General features: G+C 39.2%; 1 protein-coding gene across 2 annotated transcripts; it reads left to right on the top strand.

Moving 5' to 3' along the window:
- The first annotated feature begins 1,808 nt into the window (after positions 1 to 1,808).
- LOC146460805 (proline-rich transmembrane protein 4-like) lies at positions 1,809 to 22,062 on the top strand. 2 transcript variants are annotated; one of them, XM_085087685.1, is made up of 2 exons: positions 1,809 to 1,891; positions 19,828 to 22,062. In XM_085087685.1, exon 2 carries the CDS (start codon positions 19,841 to 19,843, stop codon positions 20,834 to 20,836), a length of 996 nt encoding a protein of 331 aa, XP_084943811.1. In that variant the 5' UTR covers positions 1,809 to 1,891; positions 19,828 to 19,840; the 3' UTR covers positions 20,837 to 22,062. The 2 variants fall into 2 exon arrangements, with proteins under 2 accessions (XP_084943811.1, XP_084943810.1); XM_085087684.1 differs by lacking the exon at positions 1,809 to 1,891 and adding an exon at positions 4,824 to 4,930.
- Positions 22,063 to 22,437: the final 375 nt, after the last annotated feature.

The raw sequence follows: 22,437 nt of genomic DNA, 5'->3' as shown, positions 1-22,437 counted from the left end.
GAACGTGTGTCATATAGAACTTAGTGAAATGCGCCACAGGTATTCCAGTATCTCAATCGTTAGAGCGTCCGACCGGTGCACAGACACGACCAGCTTCCATAGCTCAATTAGTGTAGCACAGCACCGCTATAGCAGATGCCCTGCCTTCCAATCCCGTTCAAGACTGATTTTTTTCAGGCTTTCTTTTTTAAAACTGCTTTAGTTGCGTACATAACTGTAATGGTAAGCCTCGTTCCCAGGACTTTTTTCTTGTAAACTGGGAATGGCGGTAAACTTTCTCACTGGCGCGCAAAATTTTTAACCTATGTAACAGGCGTTTTATTTAGCCGAGCGCGAAGCGACAGTTGATGTCACGCATTATGCATAATCTAGTCATTGCTAATTTATTACACCCAAGATTTTCAGGTGTTTGTTGGGCACGTGACCAGACGATGCCAGGGTCTTTTTCTGCCCCTCCCAATAAAAAGGAAAGGCCTGGGAACGAGGCTGCTGTTTTCACTAGCTCTTTCATCCGCAGTTCGAGTTCAAATATATGAGATTCACATAAATTTACTTCCAGAATTGAAGATTTAGGGTTGGATTTTAGTCAGGAACTCAGATATTTTTTTTCTTCGTCCAATACATGTTCCTATGCTCGAGCTGCAATGACCATTAACTTGTTGATATCCGATAAAGCAATTCAATTAACCAATCGCACGAGCGTTACCAAAAAAAAAATTAAAATTATAGCATAACAGAATGTAACAAGCGATTTCTAAAGGACAATATATATTTAACAATTATTCCACGAGCACGCGCTGGATACAACAAGCGTGAATGGAATATTTATTTTATTAAAAAAGAAATGAAGAAATATTGCTAGATCTTACCGGATTTCGCTTTGCAAGAACAACCTGAAAACAATTTAATGGTTGCTATTTCTCAGGCATGGCATAATTGCTCCTATACCATGGCCGCTAATCCAATCAAATCCCTGGAATAACATTATACAATGATCCAGTTTTTAATAACTTAGTTTATATTCATGATTTCGTAAACGAAACGTCAGAAAATATCAGCGAGAAAGATTAATCGATTTAAATTCCACTGATTACTGGGATTTTAACGACTGAAGCGATATTGTACCGGCCGAAAGTGTGTTTGCATTGGGATAATCAACTAGGGTAATTTTCCTCGACTTTGGTGCACTCAGCACTCTCATTACTTTAATTTTAACTTTCTTTAGTTGAAATGTTTGCTTTCTCTTTCCTTGATTTCCTTTCAACTGTTGTATTTAACCTTTCAGCTGGCGTTTGATAGCTGTTTATTCGAGTCGTGTCAATTTCAACTACCTTAATTTCTGGTAAATTAGAGAAGCATTTCATAGAGGGTCTAAAATTAACGACACTGTAACGATTCCAGTAAATGCTCGCTTTGTTTTTCTTTTTTGAATTTTCTTGTAATTTCGTCGCTAGTTCCACTAAATTTGCTTGAATTATTAAAAGGCAAATGCGACATTAAGGAACAAACGAGCTTGTTCAATAATGGTTTTGATTTTATATCGTTATAAATCTGACGACATACCACATCATGAAAAATGTCTATATCACAGTTAGAAATACATACCATAAAAATCAATTTTTTCATCTATCGGTCAGGAATCAGATACCAATTCTTTAGGTACCATTTAAGGGTAGATGTTGTGCAAATTTCACTAACATAAAACCTAAGATAGGAATATGAATAACAATAGTTTATTCCTAAAAGCTGTATCAATTATTTACCTAGAGTGGGTGGTGATCACGTAACTTGAACAAAACGAATTGCGTCGAAACTGGAGCATCTCGTGCAAACGCTGAAGACTGACGAGGCTGGAAAACCGCCTGAACGTTTCACAGGTTGGGAGTAAGTGGTAAGTTAAGTCTAATTCACACAAAGTACAAGCAAAGGGGGTATTTTCATTTTGCTTAAAACCTATTGTTGTTTTAATCCACGGAGTTTACATAAATAATCTCTGACATTTTTTCTTTCGCTTGGTCTTCGCGTAAGTTACTGTACAGCGTCTTTTCATACACAGCAAACGAAATGTAAAAAACTTCAGCAAAAACCGCTTCTCTTTCATCCGAAATCTTATTCAAGAAGACATAGAAAGAGCTTCACATAAAGGCTGTTTGGGGATTGCAGTGTTTTACTGGCGAGGACATGCAAAACAATTTACAGTGTTGCTTGGGATGGTTTATAAGCAAAATTACCAGATGGGCGATTGGGTTACACCTTATAGCGACGGCAGCAAAATCAGAACTGAAAGATTGAAAGAAACGCAACGTTAACTGACATCATTGCCTTTCAGATCGAATTTCATCTGACATTGAAAAGCAGACCCCCTACTTATTTACAGTGTTTCGTTTTATTAATCGATTAATCAAATCGATATGTCAATATTGTGGGTTGATATACATTAGACTTTTTTGACTTAATTCGCTTATCTCCAGGGTGTATTGTAATCGCGGTAATATTTATCTAGAAGGACTGAATGCAGTAAATGAAAAACGAAGAAAATTAATGAAGAAGTCCTGAACCGATATTTTATAATATTCTCCATTTTCTCCTCGCCACATTCAATCATGAATCACAAGAATCATGAAACGGGGTTATGAAGCGTATGAACACCTTTCGGAGTAAAATATATAACTGATGCCGATAAAACCGTAATGAAGTGCAAACTACGATTACAGCTATTGAGGCTTTTTAAGTATTGCATGTGCGGCCTTTATTTTGATATACTGGAAAATTTAATAAGCAACCCCTCTTAATGAGAATATAGCGTCTTTGTTGGACTTGTTTAAAAGAAATGAAACTTAAAACAAGCCTTAGGGTAAAATAAACAACGGGGCACATTTAGCTGTAGAATTGGCAACGAAACAGGCAATGTAGTCGCTGCATTTTCCTTTCATATTCTACTGACAAACTCGTTTTTGTCCGTGATTGATTTAGAATTCTATTTTTACTGATCTTGTTCTATTTTGCGAAAGGGGATTCAAAGTGCAACAAACCAAATATTATTTACGTCTGCTTAGCCCCCAAAAGACAGACGATTATGTGGTCGAAACCGCCAATGTACAATTGTTTCTCTAGCGAAATTCAAACATGAAAATCACTTTCAAAGAAGCGAACTCAGTCTTTTAACAATTCTTGACGCACCAATGGCCGTGAATAACAGTTTTTCTTGTTTCTCTGTCCCTCCACAGAGAATCACTACATAATGTAAAAGTTGGTGTAAATAGAGATTTCGAACCAAAGATACAATCCCTCAGAAGAATACAAATAAAAAGAACATTAACAATTATTGCACGAGAGCACGTTAGATATGAGATGATAGATAAAGCGCCGAGTTGGCTCAGTAATCATCTCATGTCCAACAAGCGTGAGGGGATAATTGTTTTATTAAAAACAATCTAGATCTTGCTGATTTCGCTTTGCAAGAACAACAAGACAATTTAATGGTCGCTATTTATCTGACATAGTATAATGGTTCATACCATAGCCACTAAGCCAATCAAATCCCTGGAATTGCATTACACCATGATCCAGTTTTTAATACTAATAGCTGATACTTTCAACTATACTTTCAGGTTTGTTTGCATATAAATGTGGGTGAAAACTAATTTTCATAATAAAAACTTTACACTTAGCCTCGATTTCCTAATGAGGTTCACAGCAACTCGGAAATGGCCTATTTATTTACTCACGAAGCACCAAAGAGCTCTAAGAGCTCGTTCAAAGGTGTCCGTGCCTTCGGTCGAATTGGAATTTGAACTGATCGATGTCGGTTTTCGTGGAGGGAGGAAAACCGGAGTACCCGGAAGAAACCATCGGAGCAAGGACGAGAACCAACAACAAACTCAACCCACATATGACGCCGAGTCCGGGAATCGAACCCGGGTTACATTGGTGGGAGGCGAGTGCTCTCACCACTGCGCCATCCATAAAATAAAAAATAAATTGCAATGATTTGTCTTCCGTGGGCGTAAAAATGAAATTTGTGTGAAATAAAGTTATGACAATTTCCTTTAATGTTCTTGCTAAACCTGAAATTAGAGTTTATATAAAAGACCTCAGTCTTATTCGCTAAAATTTCTGTAGATCCTGCAATATTGCAATTCATGTCCAAAAACAGAATAAAGAAGAGACGGAAACCCGGTTACACTAAATTGCTTCCTTGGTTTTCTTTCATTACTTTAGAATATTATAAGAATTGCAATGGCTCAACTTTCTGCCGTAATTACTAGCAATCACTTGCAGGGTCCATGATTTTGGGACATCATTTTCCATGATTGGATTTCATTTGCTAGGATATTTGTGTACAACAAGCTTTCATAAAAATGGGAAATTACAAATTAAAGTAATTAAAAATGTTGGTCTTGAAATTGGTCCCTTGATTATTTTTATTTTATTTTAAGGCCATTATTTACAATTAGAGGAGACCAAATTCGCCGTTGCCTTGGGAGATATTTCTAAAGTGGTACGCATGTATATTTTGCTAATGTCCGTGTTTGGGTTTTATAAACTCAGCTCTCAAAGGTCTGACAACCTATTTTAAAGTTTTGCTAGATAATAAACAACAAATGTATTCCTGAAGTTCATTTACGTCGGAAACAATGTTGTTATTATTTCAGCACTCGAACGAGACATTTTGCTTTCTTCAACCTTTTCTTTGTTTCAAAAGAGTTAAGTGGCGCTTTAAATTTTAATAACGTTGAACGTGGAATGAAAATTGTATGAATGACAATTATAACATTTGTCTCCGGCTTTAGCTGTCAGCTATTTATTTTGCGACAAAGGACCATTTCACCTCAGTTGACAAAATGATCAGTCTAACTTCTCGCCTCTTCCCACGCAAACAGCTTGCAAGAAGGTCGTGTAGAAATTTGGAAACTGGGATTTCGCGAAGGTAAGTTCACCAAACTGAAAAATCCAGGGGTTCATTTGTTTTTCTTGCTAATGCTTTTTCGCGTTTTAAGCTCACTGGGTTCTTCTATGGGTGTAGCCTTAGCTTAGTGCAAAAATACAATGCAGTCAGGTTATTCATAATCGTACTTGTGTAGTGCTTGGTGTCTGAAATAAAACGGCACAAGATACTTTAAATGCAAACCATTCACAGCGGCCCAGGCGCGCAACTAGCAGAAATCTTGCTGCAAACTACAAAAGTCTATTCCATTGCAAACTTTCCCAAGCACCGATAATTCACCCGTTTTAATTTCGCCTCATCCCAATTTCTGCCCCTCAATCTTTGAGGATGAATAGTAAGCCAGTACTGTTATATTATTTTAGAAACTAAAAATGGAAAGAAGCAGGTGTCGTCTCCTTTTTCTCTAGAGTAATTTAGTACGGAATTAATCCAAAATTACAATATGGCTCGTCAGTATATGGTCAGACGTGGTTGCACCATTATCAGCACCAGATCCAGCTACCGCGCGAACGAGTGCAATTTGGGATTTTCTTTAATTTTACACGTAACTAGTAGATTTTCAACACAAGTTAATTTTTCTAGCTGGAGTAAAAACGCGGAGCCTGAGAATTTTGTTTGGTTACAGTAAGAAAAGGAGATAAGTAGCAAAGAATAAATCATAATTTGCATCAACTTTCAGTTATCCGCAACATTGTCAGGTGAATTGATATTAAACTTTCACTTCAGAAAGTTCCCTAAATATTTGTTTAGAAAACTTCATATGCTAAATTAAAGGCAGAGTGAATTTATTTGAGAACGCGTTGGTTAGCCTGAATTCGGCAGTGATCCAACATTTTTCCCTCTACAAGTGCAGAAGCTGGATTAGCCTTATAAGTGGTATTCTTTATCATAACTCTTTTCAGCACAGAAAACCCAAAACGAAAGCCTTGTGCAGTGTTCATATTGTATCTCGCAATGCAATCATAGTTATTGTGGCTATAGGTTATCCCTGCCCATCTCATTTCGAGAAGTTAATTCCTTTTTTAATAACCAGCTGATTCTTATTTGTTGGTGTAGACAACTGCTCTAAATCTAGATTAAATTCTAAACAACTCAAAAGAAGTCGCCTCCAAAATAGAGCTCGCCGAAATTGGATTTCGTGCTTGCATCTCCAAATTATCCTTGTCGAAATTGGCCATGATTAATCGAGGATCTCACTGTTTTTGTACTGGTGTTATTAAAATGTAGATCCGAACTAAAGTTTAATTAAATTTCATTTAATTGAAAATTTACCTGTTCTTATTTAAACCTGTAAACCAGTTACCATTTCTCCCTTCCGTCAGCCTGATCGAGTTTAGATCAGTTTAATCCATAAGTCGTGAAGTTTTGAAGGATTTCGTACCGACGATGCTCTAAGCAGTCAGTGTTAACGAAGAATAGACCAGTATCTGGGGACATAATATTAGAAGGGGTTTCAAAAAATCTGTCCTCTACAGTATACATCTCAAAGGCTGATTCCCAAACATGAGCCTAGTTTTGACAGCTCAGTTACATATTTGTAAAGGTTAAGCAATGTTTCTGTTATGACTTATCCGTGACAAGTTATATCCGTCCAGGCATGTAAACGCCAGACTGACGAACACTTGCTAAATTTTTTCGTACGCAGGAGAAATAAAACTTGTCATCTAAAAACTTGTTGTTTGCACACACGAACGCGTTTAGCCACTTTCGACAGGAGATTTTACCAGTTTTTTAACAAATAGACTTAATTGTCAAGGCGAGACTAAACAACTGTTCCTCCGTACACCAGTGAAACTTGTCAAGGAAAACTTACCAGCAATCTGATTATTGCTGCTCTTGACTATATATCAGCAAGCAGTCGTTTTCATGAGAACAGTCAGTGATATAGCAAAGGACAGGTATGTCTGTAAACTCTGCGGAATTAGAGAGATTCAGAATCGCCTTTACGGCAAACGGAAAACGACGGGCACAAACGGCGGAAATAACCAAGTGACCACGTTGACACAACATTTACCACTCGTTGTTTTCAGTTTCCCAGCAGAAAAATTGAGTAGCTTTGCGTTAGCATTAAAGGCCAGAATCATCTTGTACTTTTTTCATCTAATACTCATTTTTTCAAGCCAGAAAAACTAAACGCGAATCTCACGTTTGCCGTTTGCCGTAAACGTGGTGCTTAATCTCTCTACTAAATCTCTCATTATAATAAAGACTTAAATCTCTCCATTATGATAAAGACTTTAGTTCAGGTTAAAAACCAGGGACATGAAACACTCTACAATTCACTCAAAGTATCTTCATTTCACAGTAGTATGCATCGAGAACGCTTGCATGGTTTTATGGAGAAGTCGAGCTACACCGAAGACGACGAATTCCCTTACTTCTACTTGGAATTCTTTCAGCGTGGTCTTGACAAATTTAGAAAAATGCATGTAGCCGATTCGTAAGAAAAATTTAAACTTATTTTTGAAAACAAAAGGTAGAAAAAAACCACAACAAATATCGTCCTTTAGGGAGTTGTGTTAGGTGACGCAGAATTGACAATAAATACACCTGTTTATGTTTTAATTATGTTGCCTTGTATTATATCTCGATTTATTTATTTCTTCGTGAATCTGGGAAATCGTGCAGAAGAGATAAAACTATCGCAAGCAGCCAGAGATAATAATGACTTTAATTATGTGGAACGTCTTAGGTTGAAGATTGATTACTTGCGATTTCATGCTTGCCGCCTTCTTCTCTGCTAGCGTGGGTTGACGGTAGATTTCTAGCAACTTGAAAACGCGGTAATTGTATTGTCTTTTTCCTGTTTGATTATTGAAAGGCAACTGGAGAAAGCAAGTATTTTGCAAGTCACTTCAGTTGCTTACTCAAGGTTTCATCTCTATAGCGATCTTTAAAAAAGTGGGTGGGAGGTGCCTGATGTTTTTAACTTTCTTCTGTTTAAACTTGAAAGTACGTAAAGAAAACTCGTGGATTATATTATTGCGCCATTGGTATATTCAGGCGATAAGTTGATATTGAAACATACAAAGCTAATTAGTGTAGTAATATCGGTCAGTACGGTTTGGCAAAACATTTGTCATCCTACACTACAATAATAAAGAATCTTGCTTTAGCAAACTTGCTATCTCCTACTATAATTTATTAACATCAGTTTTCTGGTTTAATCTGATTAATATTGAGGATTAATTCCCGCGGGAAGAGCTTCGTTGATTTCGTTTACACAAATAACATAAATTATTCAAAACTCTGAACTGCTGTGTTTCTTGCGTTATAAGCTATTTTCGCACACGCCTTCATTGTCATCGCGTAATGCCAGCAAAAGAATAAATATTCCATGGTTAAAATGAAGTGCCTCGCTGATCAAGACATCCACTTTATTTTCGATTAGTATATCGGTGTGGAATCGTCGAAATCAGAGTTTGTAGCAGAGAGAAGTGAGGTAAGTGCGTGTCAGAAGTGCGGGCAAACCTAAAACCAAAACCTTGAATCACTTCTGAGAAGTTCGCAGTGGTAATTTAATCATGTTTTTCTATCAAACCTTGACGTTCTCACAGACCTCCTACAAAATGTTGTTTTATTTAGCAGAAAACGCTTGAATAATTCGGCAACTGCCAACATCTATAAGATCTGTCATGGGGATTTAAGTGCTTTTTGGTGAGAAAATCGCTAAAACTATGTCTAAATACCTCTCTCAAAAATGAATTACCAAGTGGACAGTTGGAAGTGACTCTCTAATTGAGGACCTAGCCATAATCACTTTTTATCGATTTTGTAAGAAACAGGGGAAGACTTAAAAAGAATTGGCCAATGTTTTTCAGGTTGGAATTGATTTCCATCACAAATAGCCATCCATAACCAAAACTGATATAATTACTAATAGTTCCGTGCTCTAGAATTATTGCGAACCTTTCATTGATGCAAATGTATTTTTGTCTTTTCAAAGCGACAATAAAAACAGACGCGATAATAAACAACCAACACGTTCTTTATCAACGCCCTCCAGCACTTCCTAGTTTTACATTATTTTATAACTCAAGGTTAGATTTACTGACAAGAAATTCGTTACCTTTTAATATATTTCGAGTTTCGCTGCTCCATATCATAGCTGAAAAGGCTTAACTTTCATACAGCTTTATTAAATTCAAAGAACTAGTTTGCATCGGTAAAAGTGAGGAAGTAGTCTCGCTGCACATGTAGGACGCGCGGTTTATGAATCGAAGTAAATTTATAAATTTAGTCCCACTTTGTCGTATTGTGACTGATTTTATTATAAATATACTTATAATAACACATACCATCAAGTCACATTTGTTTCAACTGACGATAATCTTTTAGTGTAATAAACAGTTAACGAAATTGTGTTGCAATGGCTGATTCACATGAGGAAACATTTAACGGGATGACTACGTTTTGCGGGACGAACAGTCATTTGGCGCGGAAAAGGAATGGATACAAGAGTCGCTTGAGTTTGCTTGTCGACATGTCCCTCGCTTAAAACGATCACAAAATCAGACAATTTCAACGTCCAAAATCGTGTCCGTCCAATTTTCACAAAAAGGCGACGACTTGCCCGCCTAAGCAACTTGTTCGTCCAAAAACATTGCCCGTTGTATAGTGTGGAAATGGGCAATGGCTCTGTACCACGGTTGATAAGCTTGAAACTAAAGAGGTAGAGAGAGAATTTTTCCTAATTTGCTCAACGTTTGCAGTGTTTTCCTTGAAAATACGAATTCTTCTAATTCTTAAAGCGTTTCTCTTGAAAACACCAATCCTACCAATTCCTTAACATTCTAGGTAGTAACTCGCTACGATTAGCCTAAGCTACCTGCGGGTTGCAGTATATTTATTCTAAATGCAGTAAGGTAACTTGCACGAATGTAAATTAAACAAGTTATGTTGTATGTATGCATGAAAGAATGGATCGATCAATAAATGTGACATGAAAAGTGTGAAATACCCACTAAGTTTTGAAAAATACAATGCCATTAATGATTATTTCTGCGCGGGAAGATCTTTGCTGAGCCCTTTCTTCGTTCGGGCTTTATGCCATAGCATAAAATATTTATCCAAAACTCTGAATTGCTGTTTTCATACTTATTCCGTTACGCCTCTCACTGCTACCTTATGGCGACAGGAAAATATGTGTCTCAGTTACCATCATCGATCTTCACCCACGTGAAAACCAGCGGTATAGTGCATAGGAAACCGGCATGGGGGTATCAGAGCACTAATAACAAATTCCAATTCCTTAGTCATCTTTTTCCAGATCGGGTTTCAGTCAAAAAGGTACTTCAAGCCTTTGCTATTTATTATTTGCTATTTAGAGGACTCTTTTGTAAATCACTTATTAGTGACATTGATTTCCTCAATAAAGATTATTATTATTATTCATGAATTTAATTATGGAAATAATAATTATTCGATTGAGAAAACTACGTGCACGCCAATATGTTTTCAGTTATTTATTCGGCACAGCATGATTAGTTTAGAGGTTGCTGGCTGGTACTAGTACAACTAAATGTTTTCTATACGGACAAGAAACGAAGAAACAACTTGTGATCATCAAGATGCAAATATCAGTGTACCCTTTATAACGTTCGAAAAGGAAAATGCTATAATAAATAATTAAAACTTATTGTGTACTCGACTGTAGCAAGCCAAAGGAAATGCCTGTTCGAAGCTTTAAAACATCCAAAAGGTTTCCTTACCTACAATTCTTAGTGGTTAGCTATTGTACTTTTTCCTTTACTTTGCCCCCTGAAGTTTAGAGTTAAGGTTCAATTAATAATTGATTGTCCGTGGGAAGAGTTTCCTTGAGCCTTTACTACACTTGACAGACACCATAAAATATTAATCCAAAACTCTTAATTGTGGTTTCTATGTTTTGCTAGTTATGCACCTCTCATTTCCATTGCTTGGTGGATAAATAAGGTTTGTAACTGATGAAACGCCCTACTTAATTGTACAGTCGACCCTTCTCGGCGTTAACTTGAATCATGAAACCGATAGCTGGTACAGTATACAGCCAAGTTTTATCAAATTGGTAAGGTTATACAGCGACCCTTTGAAAACCAAACCTAACATCAGCTACAGGGGTAAAATCATTTTATCCGTTCCCTTCATTTACATCTTCATTCTCGCTGCCTTGTTTCGACGGGAAGTTAACAGCTAGGAAGCACTTCAGAAACGACCTGCCAAAACCACATCATGGGTTCATTTGTCGAATAAAATGCCAAATGAAAGAAGTTACACGCGTAAATGCCAATACTAAACATCTAAGACTACTTTCGGTGCGGTTTCAAATTTAGAATGAGATTAGCGAGCACTGTTTTCAGCGCCGTGTCAACTCAGCTTTGCAATATCTTAAGGTCCCCACAAACGAAGAAACACGATTGTATAGAAAAAAAAAGTTATGATTCCCAATTTTTTCCGTCTAAAATTGCTTTATTTCCGTTTGTACGTGAGCAGCGGCAGATTCAGGTTGGTTAGGATTGGGTGGGTAGCCACCCCCTTAGAGCCGAGTATGAAAAAAAAGTTATCAATAGTTATGACTAAAAATAAATTACCAGATTAGCTGCATTGTCAGTTTTTAAGGACTCCGGAACACCATAACGCGCGAAATATCTCTCCATACATCTAATAAGACCTCCATCCACCGGCTGTAATAATCCACCAATAGCTACCAACAGACTTTCACCTCTGGGCAAAGGCCGCCAGATGTCTCTCTGGCTGAGGTGCTATCGAAGTGGACTTTACTGGAAGAGCTATGTTGCTAAGGGTAACAGATTGACAGGCATGAAAACTTCTACCGGGCTTCTGTTTGTTATTCATAGCCGGCCACCACACTTTACAACGCAATCGATCCTTCATCTTCACAATTCCAGGATGCCCCTTGTGGGCCAATTGCAGAACTTGCTATCTTAACTTTGCGGGTACCACTTTCCGATGACAGTAATTTCCTCTCGGATCATCCTATATCCCGCAGGAGCGGACGTCCATCCCCAGACTTTCAGCATGCACGCACTTTTGTCAACTCTTCATCATCTGCCGAAGCTCTCTCTATTTCTGACGTTGTCAAGGCACGTGGGGTAGCATTATGAGCAACCATCCTAACGTACTCCTCCGCTAAGCGCCCGTGATGCGAGGAGGCTGGAATTTTGGTCAGTCGACTTAGACAATCCGCGATATTTTGACCAGAGATGACACAACACACAGCAAAATGATAGGGCATCCGTTTTAGCACCCATCTTTCAATTCTAGCAGACGGCTTTGACTTCGCGCCATAGACAGTTTCCAACGCCTTACAGTCCGTGACTAGCTCAAACGTCTCCAAAGCGCGTAAACAGAGATGGAATCTCTCGCATGCCCTCCTTCTCAACCTGACTATATCTACGCTCTACATCACTTAAGGAACGGTTTGCAAAACACACTGACCGTTTGACACTTCCTTGTTGCTAAACGAGAACTGCTCCTAGTGCCACAGGGCTAGCATCCGTCACTACCTGAGTGGGGACATCTTTGTCGAAGAAGGCTAACAATGATGCATCTGCAAGCTGATTCTTCAGAGAGTTAAATGCCTGGTCTTCCTCTGGCCACCAGTGCAATTTCGTCCCCACACGGGTAAGCTTCCACAACGGCTCACTTGTAGTAGCAAAGTCGGGCAAAAACCGGGGAAATGAAGCCTGCCAGGCCCCGAAAAACTACGCACTTGAGAAACATTCGCCGGGGTTTGCGTCTCCCGCACCGCACGAACTTTCTCTTCAGTTGGCCCAGCACCATACTTCGCAAGGAGCAGCCCCATAAAGACAACTTGATCCGCTCGAAACAAACATTTCTCTCTCTTGAGTGTCAAGTTCCTCTCCTCTTAGCGCTGAAACAACTTAACGAGGCTCTTATCATGCTCCTGGACATCCTTCCCATGAACAATGATATGATCGCCTATGTTTGTTACTCCAGTAATGTCAGCGACTGTTTGACGAATGTTGCTCTGGTATTTCTCTGGTGCGCTGTTGATGCCGAACCTAAGTCTCTTGTAGTGGTAGAGACAGTCTCCAACGGGAAAAGTAGTGATATCCCTTGAATCCTCATGAACTTCTATTTGGTGGAAACCCAAGTTCATATCTAACTTTGAAAAGACGGCGCTGCCTTTAAGTTCTTCTAAAACCTCATCCACTGTTGGAATCGGTAACTTCTCTCTAAGAATCAATCGCTTTGTTTGCGCATCTCATGTCAACGCAAAGCCTGAAGTCATCCTTGTCTGGTTTTGGCGCGAAAACAGCAGGACTCACCAACGTGGTTGGTCCGTTTACCTTCCCTATCACATCAAGGGCAAGAAGCTCATCAACCTTCTTGATCACTTAATTTTTTAGCGGAAAAGGAATCTTCCTGGGTGTCTGCGCAACAGGCGTGACGGTGGGGTCGATGTGTAAAGAAAGTTGATATCCCGAAAGCTTGGTTAAGTCCACTGAATTGATCAGGAATACTTATGGCTACTGAGTTGGTAGGAACCGGCCCATCCCCCGACGTTATACCGACCTTAAGAACTTGCAATCTCTTTGCCACCTTCTTTGCTCCCCAAAAGGCACTGCCCATCTCCCTGAGTGACCCAAACGTCTTCAACCACACAACGGTCGAAGCACGTAATTACAGCACGAAACGCACCAATAACCGGTAAAAGGCTGGTATCATAGACACGTAACTTTCTATTATCCGGTACAAGTACAGCTGTCAGTCATTGTTGAACAAAGACTAAAACTGTCAATTGGGCACACGAGTCGACAAGCACTTCAACCGAAATTGCAATTAGCTTGACAGGTACGACATTCTCTTTCGCAGATTCCCCAGAGAACATCGTAAACGCATACGAATCGTTCCATTCAGTTACATCGCCGTCTTCATACTGAACTTGACGACATGTTTCTATCTAACAGAGTTTCCTGTTTCTTTTTTCGCCCTCCAGCAATTAGCCCAATAGCCTCTCTTTCCACACCTTGCGCAAGTCTTCCCACGCGCAGTGTCCCGGTTTTCCACATGCGTTTTGTGGATCACTCTTACCGCGCCATTGCGAAACACATTTCCCGTGTTTACCAGCACGTGCACGATCACCACGATAACCACTAGCTCCAAAATTACTTTTCTCTACCACTTTGACAGCATTTACGGCGCCTGTCCATAGTCCTGTCGTAGATCCCGCAATATTAGCTGCTTGAAGTCTCGCCGCCTCCCACGGTCTGGCTTTTGTGATAGCTTCCTGAAGCTGAATGGTCAGCACCTCAAATAATTTATTTTGTGCGCAGCTCTTGTGAAGAGACCTTCTCAAGCAATTGATCCCTCTCCGCGGCGTCTAGCTCTTCCGCAGAATAACCACAATGGCGAGTCTGCATTTTTAAACGAAGAAAAAATGAATCCACATCTTCACCCGGTTCTTGTTTCAATTAACGAACCACATGCATTTCGCAAGCAACGTTTTCTTCGACGTCAAAATAAGCGTTAAGCGTGCGAACGCATTCTTGATAAACATCGTCGTGACGATGGAGTAAGATCTGCCATGGAGAATTACGTGCTTCTTGGTGAGAAAATCGCTAAATCTATGTCTATATTCCTCTCTCATAATGAATTACCAAGTGGACAATTGGACTTGACTCTATAATTGAAGAACTAGCCACAATCACTTTTATCGATTTTGTTAAGAAACAGGGGATGAACTTAAGAAAAATTCGGCCAATGTTTTTCCGGTTGGAATTTATTTCCATCATTTATAACATAAAGGGAAAAATTACTGAATGCTGATTGGTCGAAACAGAGGGCATTTTTTTTCTTAATTTTCCTTTCAAAAATTACTCACTCCTGATTGGTCAAGCGGCGAAAATACTTGCTCCTGATCGGCTGAGCACCCCATTTTTACATTTAGTTGGTCCCTTCATCTTGTGCCGCGACAACAGCATCTTCTCTCAGGTTCTTTGGAGTTTGACTTTTTAAGCCGGATTGTTTGTGCCAAAAATACTTGGAAATCAAATGCCACAACTACAAAGGAAATTCCTAAAGGTGAGTTTTCGTTTCTTACAAGAAACAGCACAAGAGTATTTGTGTCAAAAGCTAAAATCTATATCGGATTTGCTTGGTTGAAAAACTGAAACCAATTGGGGGGGGGGGGGGGGGAGTTTCACCTCGCTACGGCTTCTTTGAACGAACGATAACCGAACAATAATAACAGTGCCCTTTTGATGAGAGGAAGGCCGAACCATGTCAAATTGAGCGGAAGAAATTATTCGGGAAGTTCCTTCTTTGGACCCACGGTTTTCAACTTTTCTCGTTTTGTCTGTTTTGTACGCCAAGAAACAGATGAATTGTTAGTTTGTTTGTTTATTTTGCTTGTGGGTGAGTGTTTTACGCCGGGCCGGGCTGATTGTTTACCAAGTGCCTCGATAGTTTCAAGAAAATTTTGCCCTCTATGTTATAAACACGAATGAGTCCTCGTAGAATTAAGAATTAATATTCACTTGTATTTTCAAAGTTTTTGCAAAGAAAGGATTAAATTAAGGATTAATTTTCAATGTTTTCGCAAATTGCCCTCGTCGCTGGGCGACTCGGGCAATTTGCATACAGCTTTAATTCACACTACTTAGTTTGCATCGGTGATAGTGATCGCATGAGGAAGTAGTCTCGCTGCACATTTAGGACGCGCGGTCTATGATTCGAAGTAAATTGTTAAATGTCGTCTTACGTTCTCGTATTGTGACTGATGTTGTTATAAACAAATACAGGCCTATAGCAAGGCTAAAGCAACTGGTGGGGGCGAGCAAATTGGTCAAACAAAACTACCCCCTTCCGTCGCTCAAAAAAACCCCAGACCGATTGGGGAGTTTAAAAAGCAGCGAGAACATAAAAAAAGCAGTGGATGATTTAGTAAGCAAAACAACAACTTTGCACCTGCATCACACTTTTCGGTACATTTCTTTCCAAATTTTATATTTGAAGGGAGGACGTAAACAAACGACAACAAAGTTTTCTTTCTCTTTTTAAATTTGGAATCGGGCAGTAAGAATCCGACTGCAGGAGATTTTATTTTTCTATGATTCTTGAGAGGACATATTTGTGTGGCTTCGACAACGCGCGAACACTGAATTGAAAAACTAAAAACTAAGGACATTTATATTGCTATCAATGAGCGGATGTCTTCAAAAAGAGTAGTTTATTTCAACAGCTTTTATGGCTTGAGATTGGTTGATTTCGATCCATTTTGCTTCTTATTTCCGGTTCAGAAGGCAGGAGTACCTTTGTTGCTGTTGTATATAAGAGCAAACTGTTAGCGAAGGAAACTGACAAGTAGTAGCTTAGTTTAGTTTAGTTTTCCAGCTTTATTGGTCAATTAATAAATAACAATAAACTAAAGACGAAGAAGAGAGTATTAATAAATAAATATGAAGTAAAAGACAGACCAAAAAGGTTAGCGTGAACAGGATATGATACCCATGCGAGGCGAAACCCCAACCTAAGAAAAATCATGTAAAAATTACAAATGAGAACACTAATAAAAAACAGGAAGATTACGAACGGCGGCACGGGAAGTCGCGGGAAAGGAACCAGGTGCAAGGCATGTCTATGTCAAAGGTGGTATCTAATAAGGTAAAACAGGTAGCACGTAGAAAATTCTTAAAAATACTTAGACTAGAGAAGCTAAATTGCAAAAAGTATTCCAGGGTTTTACAGTTCTGTTGAAAAACAAAGCCTGAAAAGTAGTGGTTCTGCGGTGAGCAGGTTTTAACATCAGAGTAGGGTTCTGAGTGCGAGAACGATCATGTGGGACAAAAGTAACAAATCGAAAAATAATTAAATGTCGGTAGATCCAAAGATACAATTATAGACAATAAACAGATTACTAAAGGTTGTGAAAAGGCTCTTGCATCATTTTAAATTCAAGACTGACTGATGAACATTAATTTGTTTTAATTATATATTTTATTTTTTTGGCACATTCTATTAACTTCCAAAAATTCTGGGGGGGGGGGGGGGGGGGGCTCAAGCCCCCCACCCCACTCTGCCCCTTCCCTGCTACGGACCTGAAATATTCTTATAATAACACATAACATCAAGTCACATTTGTCTCAAGTGACGATAATCTTTTAGTGTAATAAACAGTTAACGAAATTGTGTTGTAATGGCTCTTTCACATGAAGAAACAGTTAACGAGATGACTACGTTTTGCGGGACGAACAGTCATTTGGTGCAGAAAAGGAATGGACACGCCAGAGTCGCTTGAGTTTGTTTGTCGACTTGTCTCTCTATTAAAACGATCACAAAATCAGACAATTTCAACGTCTAAAAACGCGTCCGTCCAATTTTCACACAGAGGCGACGACATGTCCGCCTAAGCAACTTGTTCGTCCGAAAACATTACCCGTTGTATAGTGTGGAAATGGGCAATGGCTCTGTACCACGGTTGGTAAGCTTGAAACTAAAGAGGTAGAGAGAGAATTTTTCCTAATTTGCTCAACGTTTGCAGTGTTTTCCTTGAAAATACGAATTCTTCCGATTCTTAAAGCGTTTCTCTTGAAAACACCAATCCTACCAATTCCTTAACATCCTAGGTAGTAACCCGCCACGATTAGCCTAAGCTACCTGTCGGTTGCAGTATATTTATTCTAAATGCAGTAAGGTAACTTGCGTGAATGTGTACTAAACAAGTTATGTATGTGTGCATGAAAGAATGGATTGATCAATAAATATGACATAAAAAGTGTGAAATACCCACTAAGTTTTGAAAAATACAATACCATTAATGATTATTTCTGCGCGGGAAGATCTTTACTGAGCACTTTTTTGTTCGGAGTTTATGACATAGCATAAAATATTTATTCAGAACTCGAAATTGCTGTTTTCATACTTATTCCTTTACGCCTCTCACTGCTACCTTATGGCGACAGGAAAATATGTCTCAGTTACCATCATCAATCTTCACCCACGTGAAAACCAGCGGTATAGTGCACAGGAAACCTTAGTACTTTTTTTCTACATCAGGTTTCAGTAAAAAAAGGTACCTCATGCCTATTTATTCATGAATTTAATTATGGAAATAATAATTACTCGATTGAGAAAACTACGTGCACGCCAATATGTTTTCAGTTATTTATTCGGCACAGTATGATTAGTTTAGAGGTTGCTGATACGTCGGCTGGTACTAGTACTACTAGATGTTTACTATACGGACAAGAAACGAAGAAACATCTTGTGATCATCAAGATGCAAATATCAGTGTACCCTTTATAACGTCCGAAAAAGAAAATGCTTTAATAAGTAATTAAAACTCAGTGTGTACTCGATTGTAGCAAGCCAAAGGAAATGCCTGTTCGAAGCTTTAAAACATCCAAAAGGTTTCCTTACCTACAATTCTTAGTGGTTAGCTATTGTACTTTTTCCTTTACTTTGCCCCCTGAAGTTTAGAGTTAAGGTTCAATTAATAATTGATTGTCCGTGGGAAGAGTTTCCTTGAGCCTTTTCTGTGCTTCACAGGCACCATAAAATATTAATCCAAAACTCTTAATTGTGGTTTCTATGTCAGTTGCTAGTTATGCACCTCTCATTTCCATCGCTTGGTGGATAAATAAGGTTTGTAATTGATGAAACGCCCTACTTAATTGTACAGTCGACCCTTCTCGGCGTTCACTTGAATCATGAAACCGATAGCTGGTACAGTATACAGCCAAGTTTTATCAAATTGGTAAGGTTATACAGCGACCCTTTGAAAACCAAACCTAACATCAGCTACAGAGGTAAAATCATTTTATCCGTTCCCTTCATTTACATCTTCATTCTCGCTGCCTTGTTTTGACGGGAAGTTAACAGCTAGGAAACACTTCAGAAACGACCTGCCAAAACCCACATCATAGGTTAATTTGTCGAATAAAATGCTAAATGAAAGAAGTCGGACACGCGTAAGTGCCAACACTAAATATCTAAGACTACTTTCGGTGCGGTTTCAAATTTAGAATGAGATTGGCGAGCACTGTGTTCAGCGCCGTGTCACTGCAGCTTTGCAATACCTTAAGGTCCCCACAAACGAAGAAACACGGATGTTATGAAAAAAGTTATGATTCCCAATTTTTTTTCCGTCTAAAGTTGCCTTATTCCCGTTTGTACGTAAGCAGGGGCGGATTCAGGTAGTTTAGGATTGGGTGGGTAGCCACCCCTTTAGAGCCGAGTAAGAAAAAAAACGGTTATCAATATTTATGACTGAAAATGAATGCAATCACTCTGGACGGGTAATACGTAATTTTGTTCTTTAGCTGAAAAAGTAATAATACATTATCAATTTTCTGTGTAACGAAAGCCTGCAGGTCGTGAGATATGAAGGAGTGCAGCTGCGCGAAACATTTAACCACATCACCTTCCATCTTGCGTCCTTGTTTATTTTTCTGTTGTCCGTACTGTGATTTCTTTGTTGTCGCTTAGGTCGCTCAGTTACGCGTGGTTCTCGTATATCCTCAGTGCAGAGTTCTGTTAAAGAATTATTTTCAAGATACCCGTGTATTGGTGACTTGGCGAACATTTCTTCTTGTGGTTCTTTGTCTAGCGAGATTATTCAATTATTCTCCTTTAAGGAATGAAATCAGTAAGCGAATAAACTCTTGTCTTTTTTGCCAGTCACGCCACATGCCCCCTTCAAAAATCGTTAATAGACCACTGCGTTAGCTTCACATTTGTTATAAAAGCAATATTTGTTTTCAACGAAGCCAAAATATTTTTTCGAAATTTAAGAAACACTAGATATTGCTTTTATAAAATACGTTGCACGTGCGAGCAGACCGTGGATCATTTTGAGAGATAACTCCTTCCCGTTTATTAAAATCAAAGAACTAATCTCGGTGTCCAACCCACAGGTTTTAAATTTCGATGAGGATGTCAATCAACACAACTGAGCCAACTGTAATTCCAAGGGACGCTCTGGCAGAACCAGGCCCTGATTGGCCAGTTGCTAAGAAAATCTGGGGATTGGCATGGGACCTACACTGGATTGGTTTCGGCATTCTCTTTGGCCTGCTTGCTATACACTCTTTCATTGCGTTAGTTTTGGTGAATCATAGGAAAGGATTTTGCCGCAAACCTCTGTTCATGGCCATCAACTCGCTGCTGTTCGTCGTTGGAGCCACTCGAGCCGTCTACCTAATGTTGGATCCGTATGAGTCTGGAGAAAATGGCGTGAAGGATCCAAAATGGCTAACACTGCTGCTCTTTGGAATCGCTTACCCGTGTTTAACATCCTCGTTTTGTTTGATTCACCTGGCTTTTTTGGAAGTTACCAAGCTGAGGGTTGGCCCGAGTAGGATGCAGGATGTAAAGTTTCTGGCTGCAGTCATTGTGGTGCATTTTATTATAGTCTTCACCGCGGAGACTACCTCCTCCATCAAGCCAGAGCTGAACGCGCTGTTGATCGTTTGCCAGTCGTTCTTCATTCTCTGGGGCTTGCTTCTTTCTGGCAGTTTCATCTACAGTGGCTGCAAGGTTATCAACCACGTGAACAAAGTTCACAATCAACTCAACACAATCGAGAAAAATGAGCACCTACGACGGAAGCCGAAACAGAAATCGTGCACGACGAAAGTGGCCAAGATCACCCTTGTCACCAGTTTCTTGGGGATCGCTGTGTGCGGCTTGCATTTCTACTCCATGATTGGCGTTTACGGTATGTACAGCAAAGTCGTGAACCCCTCCCCTTGGCCGTGGCTGGCTTTTCAATCGTGTTTTCGCCTCGTAGAATTTATCATGGCGTGCACCATTGCCTACAGTGTGATGCAACGGGAGAAAACACCACAGAAAGCAAACCCGACCACGGCAACTGCCGGAGAGAAAATGGAGCCGGCAATACCGTTAAAAGTTGAGCCCGTCTAGATATCACAAAGTCAACTGACGTTTAGATGTAGGCCGTAGCTTTAAAATAAAAAAGTCAACTATGAACAGTAAATAAAACTGCTCATGCATGCATGAAATCTGAACAGTTGACGAAACATGCTAGCTCAGAGTATATCCATTAATTATTATCAGCTCAGATGATTGGACGTTAAGCCATTGGAGTGGCCTTCTCGGTCACTTCTACAAATTTAATTCAAATGTGGCGGTTAATAACCACTTTTCAATAAACGTAGGATATGTTGCTCCCAGGTTCACAGTGATCTCTTCGCTGTAAGTTCACGGGTCCGCAATTTTGGTTGAAAATATTGTGGCTTCCATGCCTTTGGACAAGATGAGTAATTTAAATAAAAAATAAAATACAAAGCAGATGTTTTAAGTGTAACAGTTCTGTAACAGGGGACAGCGACATAAAGCAGGGGAGAGGGAACAGCTAGCCTTTAGACACCCCCACCCCTCTCCGCTGGTTTAATACTGGCAGGAAAGTTGGCTTTATCAAGTTATGATGCCGTTACTAAGCCGTAACCTTGAACGGGGACTGGTCGGCTGCAATTTTCTGCGAGTGTTTCAAAACTTCTTCTCAGGCTGGTGATGGAAGAACCAAGAGCCCGACAAATATTTTTGCCAATATACCATTTCCAAGTTGGTTTGAACCTCATTATGAAAGCGAGGCTAAGAGCATAGTTTTTGTTATGAAAATTAGTTTTCATTCATATGCAAACAAAACTAATTTTCTTATGAAAAGTTTTGCACTTAGCCTCGCTTTCATAGTGAGGTCACAGCAACTCGGAAATGGTCTATTCGTTTTTATTCAATAGTGGTAACTGCTACTTAAATTTGGCCTATAAAATTATGAAGGTTTCAGCTTTGGCTTTCAAAATAACTAGTAAACATTGTGTACATAAAATAATTTTCATGTCCGGTGGGCTATCGGGCCTTTTGATAAACGGACACTAGAATGCTAAGATTAATCGTTCTAAGTAATTCAAGCTTTTAAAGTCAGTAGAAGTAACAACATTCACAGGAATTCTCGTCCATGAACAACCACAATCGTTAGGCTACTGACATTTTGTAAAAGGTTCAGACTATTTACAACAATCGCGGCCAACTGGCTTTGAACACTTGAAAGCCAATCATACAGGGAATGGTTTGATTTTTGTTTTAGTGGAAATTTATTTTCAATGTCAGGACACCACAAAACCATTTACCCCAACAGACAAAAAATATTCCTCTCAAAGTTGGGTCTGAGATAAAGACTGTGTATATGATGTACTGAAGGGTGACCAGTCAAATGGAAGCCATAGAGCGGTACGTTCTTCCCTGTGGTATTTTTTGCCACGCACAGTGATGATGTGTCACCATTCAAATGATACATATTGCCCAGTACTTTTCTATAGTGCTGTTAATTCTGTAGCACAGAGTTAAATGCCACCGTTCAAAGGAAAGCTACTCAGGCAGCAGTTATTCGCCGTGCTGCTGTTTTTTTATGCTGTATAAGGTGGTTCTATCTGTTAATGGGGAATGAAAGCGTGACCTTTCAAATAAAGCTATTAATCATTAATCTCCTGAAATACGTGTGTTAT

The sequence above is a fragment of the Pavona decussata genome, unplaced genomic scaffold, assembly GCF_977016875.1.
Source record: "Pavona decussata unplaced genomic scaffold, jaPavDecu1.1 SCAFFOLD_207, whole genome shotgun sequence".
NCBI classification, from domain to species: Eukaryota; Metazoa; Cnidaria; class Anthozoa; order Scleractinia; family Agariciidae; genus Pavona; species Pavona decussata.
The sequence above is the reverse complement of the archived record's forward strand: the minus strand, read 5'-3'. Positions and strand labels throughout refer to the sequence as shown.